General features: G+C 38.4%; 1 protein-coding gene across 1 annotated transcript; it reads right to left on the reverse strand.

Annotated features, from left to right (window-relative positions):
• LOC109234032 (allene oxide synthase 2, chloroplastic-like) lies at positions 328-2,252 on the reverse strand. Its single transcript, XM_019399851.1, has one exon. It carries the CDS (start codon positions 2,064-2,066, stop codon positions 507-509), a length of 1,560 nt encoding a protein of 519 aa, XP_019255396.1. The 5' UTR covers positions 2,067-2,252; the 3' UTR covers positions 328-506.

Genomic DNA, 5,054 nt, shown 5'->3' on the forward strand with positions numbered 1-5,054 from the left:
ACTATAACATGTAGTTCGATGACATGACACCAATATATCATCCAAAATTAAAAATCTATAATCTCCTATCTTAATAGAACTTAACTCAATCTTGCTCGATTAATACAAGTTGACTCAATAAATAAATAAATAAAGTAGGAATACTGTTCCGTCTCAATTTATGTGATATTATTTGACTTGGCACGGAGTTAAAAAAAAAAAAATTTATAACTTATAATAGTTGAGTTGCCGTAAATCCTCTTATTGAGGGTATTTATGAATTTCAAAATTAAATTGTATCCAAATATAAAAATTTGATTTTTCTTTTGAAAAAATTTAAGAAATTCGGATGGATAAAGTACTAATTTGGAAGGGAAAAACATTTACACCAACCTAAACAACAAAAATTCATCCCGTTATGGAAGTAGGAAAACCAAGAACAGAATATATTACATTACATGACATAACAATAGAAACTCCGATGGTGATAGTGAAGACCAAATTCCGATTCCAACGCCGTTCAAAAACTAAGCTCTCTTCAAAGAAGTTATAGTAATCTTAGCTCCTAAAGGCGACGTGCCGACGTCGATATCCAACGTGTCATAACGGAGGAAAAACTCCGTTACCAACAATCTCGAAACCAGCACCACGAAATCCTTTCCAGCACACTGTTTATTCTCCACCGTCGGACTCTCCGTTTCCGGCCCGTTAGACCATAATACATGTTTCAATAGCTTTTCCCCTTCTTCACCTACGAACCGATCGGGTACGAACTCATCGGGTCGGTCAAATATTTTCGGATCCTTAGTCGCAAACGGTTGGTACCCGAATAACATTTCGCCTTTTTTCACCTCAAAAACGCCATCGTGTGATTCGATCATAAGGTCACGTTTGGCTCTTCCGTATTGAGAAGCAACTGGTGGATCAATTCGTAAAGCCTCGTATACAACCGATTTCATCACAGGCATTTTCTCCATCGCCGACATCGTGATCTTCCCGCCGGCGGATTTGACGGCGGATCGGATCTCGTTCGCTAACCGGATATGGAGCTCTACTCCTGCTCTAGCTATCCATTTCAGCATATTAGGAAAGAAAATCTTCATCCCGCCAAAGGAATTGAAACACGTAGCGAAGAGAAGATTATGACAAGCTTCGTCGCGCGAAATACCAAAATTTCCAGCTTCGTTTAGCACAGCAGTGGAACTCTCATAGAAGAAATCGTAGAGTCTCTGGTAATCTTTCTTGACCAGAGCTGGCGGTAACCGGAAATTATGGAGGAGAAAGTCGTCTAGAACCTTCGGAAGACCAAGAGTGAGCAAAGGATGAAGCTGAAACAACACCCATTTGCCGATCAATGTGGGACCATCAGTTCCGAGCTTAGTCTCAACTGGGTTCGCTCCGTACAATGATCTAGCTAAGAAATTAAAAGCAGCTTGATCATTAGCCGAGTTTAAATCAGCTTTACCGTTTTTCTCCATTTCCTTTTCTAGGGTTTTAAACAGCTCCGTATAGCTTTCGTGAAACTGGGGTATTATATAATCACGACGAGAAGAAAGAAGAAAAAAGAGTAGCTTTTTTAATTTTTCATGGGTAGGTTCAGAAGGATCAAGATAAGAAAGAACACGGTAACCGCCGGTGAGTTCAGTCGACGGCATGAAAGTTCCGGTGAAGAGATCCTTTTTCTCGACTTTAGAAACGTCGAAGAGGGTGGGAAAACTCTTGCCGTCGAGCAAAACGACAACGTTTGGATTGGAAGAAATGAAATTTCCAGGTGGCATATTGGTTTTAAATACAGTAGATTTGTATTTTTGAATTCTTGATCTGAAGAATTCTTCTTTACCTTGATTATAAAAATAATCTTGTCTATCTTTCCATGGACCAATTAAAGGAAGACCATAATCGCCAGGAATTGTACGGATCGGTAATTTTGTGAACTCAGACGACTGTGTTACTGCTGGTATTTTTTCGGATAAAGAGACTGTAATGGGACGAACAGTGAAGTATTTTGAAGGAAACTGTTGATGAAGAGAATGGAAGGGAAGTGAAGAAGATGAAGATAATGTTGCTGTTGCTGTTGCTACTGCCATTGTTGTAAGAAAATGAAGTGTGATTTTTTGATAAAAAGGTAAGAGGAACTTTAAGTAGTGGGAGATGGGACTGTGAATATAATTTTTGATGAAATTTTCTTCTATAATGTAGCGGTGTGGTGGGACTGGAAAAAGTTTGATGTTTGTGTTTTTGTGTTTGTGTATAAAACTTCACGTGTATAATATAGAAAGGAAGTGCTAAAGAAATTGTTGTTGGAGTTGAATTTTAGACGAGTGTCGGCGTTGAATATTCCCAGATATAATATAACGTTGAAAGTTGTCATGTTTGTTTACCATATTCAAAACTACACCCTCTTCTAATTTATGTGAACCTGTTTAAGAGGGTATTTGTTTAAGAGGATGTTTGGATTGACTTATAAAAAGTACTCCCGTTTTTAAGCTAAAAGCTAAAAGCCATAACTTGTTAATACCCAACTTTTGGCTTTTGACTTATAGCCCGTTTGGCCAAGCTGCAAAAATCAGCTTATTTTGAGAAATGCTTCTTTTCAAAAGTGCTTTTCTCAAAAATACTTTTGGTGAGAAGCAGTTTGTGTTTGGCTAATTAGTTTGAAAGGCACTTCTGAGCAGCAATTAGTGTTTGGCCAAGCTTTAAAAAACTGCTTCTAAGTGTATTTTTCTCAAAAGTGCTTCTCAAAAAAGTACTTTTGGAGAGAAGCTACTTTCTTCTGCTTCTCCAAAACTGCTTCTGCTTCTCCTCAAAAGCACTTTTTTTCCTTCCAAAAGCTTGGCCAAACACCTCCATTTTTGGCCAACCAAAAAAAAGCACTTTTGGCCAAAAAGAAGCTTGACCAAACATGCTATTATTTTTGTACTTTTTATGCCTAAAAGTAAGTGCTTTTAAGCACTTTTTATCATTACCAAACACCACACAAACTAAAAGAGTGCTTAAAAGCCAATAAGCACTTAAAATAAGCCAATCCAAACACCCACTAAACTAGAACCTGTTTGATTGAGTACGGAGTTTAAGAAAAATGAATACTTTTTAAATTTGTGATCCTAAACAAATCAAAAAGGGGTCCAAGTATTTGTGTGGTTATAAAAGCTTCTCACTATGGATAAAATTGGAAGTCTAAGCTAAATTGTTTCCAAATTTAGAAGGGTTATTTTATTTGAAACTAACCAAAAAGAAAATAGGGTCACATAAACTGGAATAGAGGAAGTATGTAATAAATTGAGAAGTATATTAATTACGAGTCCAAAACCTAAATGTGGTCTTTTTGGACTCAAAAGATCGAAATAAGTGGGGGAAAAATTAAGTGACCAAACTATATCAAACGCGGTTTTAAAGAGCAATTTACTTCAACGTCCGTTTTGGACGTTAAGGTAAAGCGCGTTTTAAAAAGGCGTTTTATATAAAACACGTTTTCGAAAAATGCTATACTTATTTTGTGAGTCCACCAATAATTCTTCTGCGCTTAACTGACATAACAATAATTTAAATGGGTAAAACACGTTTTAAAGGGGCGTTTTACCTCAAAAATTCGACCCTCCCGGATTGGGCATTTCCTTATTTAAAGGCGTTAAGGATTTTGCAAAAATCCATTCAGAAATATTCTCAACTCCTGTTAAATTTTTCTTCTTGTTAAATTCTCAAGCATTTTGTCATAATGTACGAAGAGCGAAAAGTAAGGGTTTCATTATATTGGGGGGGTGGGGGGTGGGGGTGGGGGTGTAAGGTTGTTGTGGCGAATAACTCAGTGAGCTATAGTTTATCTCCACGGAGTCATGTTAAGTTGCCACTTACAATGGAGTACGATAGACTGATATCCTTGTTGTGTAATAAAATGAGTGTGAGCAAACGTTCGGTGAACCTTAAAGTAATCGGAAGATATTCGTATTCTGTCACTCCGCAAGGGGTTGCTTGTTACGCTGAGTTTAACATCGAGGAAGATGTAACTTTGAGAGATTTTTTGGGGACTCCGGATGAATACCGAGAATTTATTTTGATAAAAATGTTGGAAATGTACGTGAAGGTTGAAGACGTTCGCAATAATGAGGTTGCGCAAAGCAGGGATAACCCTCAATCATCGGGTGCTTATTCTGGAGCAGTTTTAGCCGAACAGGTTCCGGCTGAAAGAGTTTGGCCGGATCTAAACTTATCTCCACGGGCGAATGAGGAGCGAGGAAATAATGTCTCTCTTACTTTCCATGATCCACAAGACGAGTGGTAAACTTCAATTTTCCTTTGTGTTACGATGTTTTTTGTTGTTGTGTTAATTTTATATTAACACTCATATATTCCATAGGGGGTACCGTCCAGATATGAATTTTACAAGTTATAAACCCACGTCCCATTGGAATATGCGTAGTTTGGGTGTGTTGGATCATGGTGGTCCATCTAGGAGTCATCACCAACAGGATAATGTCCATCATGAAATGTCAACACATTACGACTTGTAAGTGAAGTGATATAGCTATATGTAAAGTATTTATCAATTTGAGTAGCTTATTATTTTGTTGTTTGTGCAGTGAAAACGAGCAAGTTAAACCACCTGTCCTGACTCAATTGCCCGAAGATGACGTATTTACTTGGGATCTGGCAGATGCGCAGAGTCAAGAAGAGAACAGTGATTATGACAACAATGTCGATGAGTCCGGAGATGCCACACCCTTCTCTGATGAGGGTGGTGATGAGGAGGAAGAGAATGATGAACCTAATTTGACGAGGGAGCATGCTCCACCCCCGTTAGACCAAGAGTGTACGAGTCCCACGTGTCGTTTCATTCAAGACATATTCCCTACCTTGATCATTTGCCAAGTATGCCGGATGTTGATGCTCTCACAAGGGATTTTAACGAAATTTGGACAGCAATGTGGGATGAGTCTAGACCAACGGTGCTGGTAAAGGGCATGCTTTTTCCTGATAAAGCACGCCTAAGCAGGGCAGCAAAAATGTACAGCGTAAAAGAGTGTCGTGAGATGACGGTATGGGAGTCAAGTCCGGATGTATACAAGGTTATTTGCCGT

Source organism: Nicotiana attenuata, chromosome 11 (genome assembly GCF_001879085.1).
Source record: "Nicotiana attenuata strain UT chromosome 11, NIATTr2, whole genome shotgun sequence".
Lineage (NCBI taxonomy): Eukaryota > Viridiplantae > Streptophyta > Magnoliopsida > Solanales > Solanaceae > Nicotiana > Nicotiana attenuata.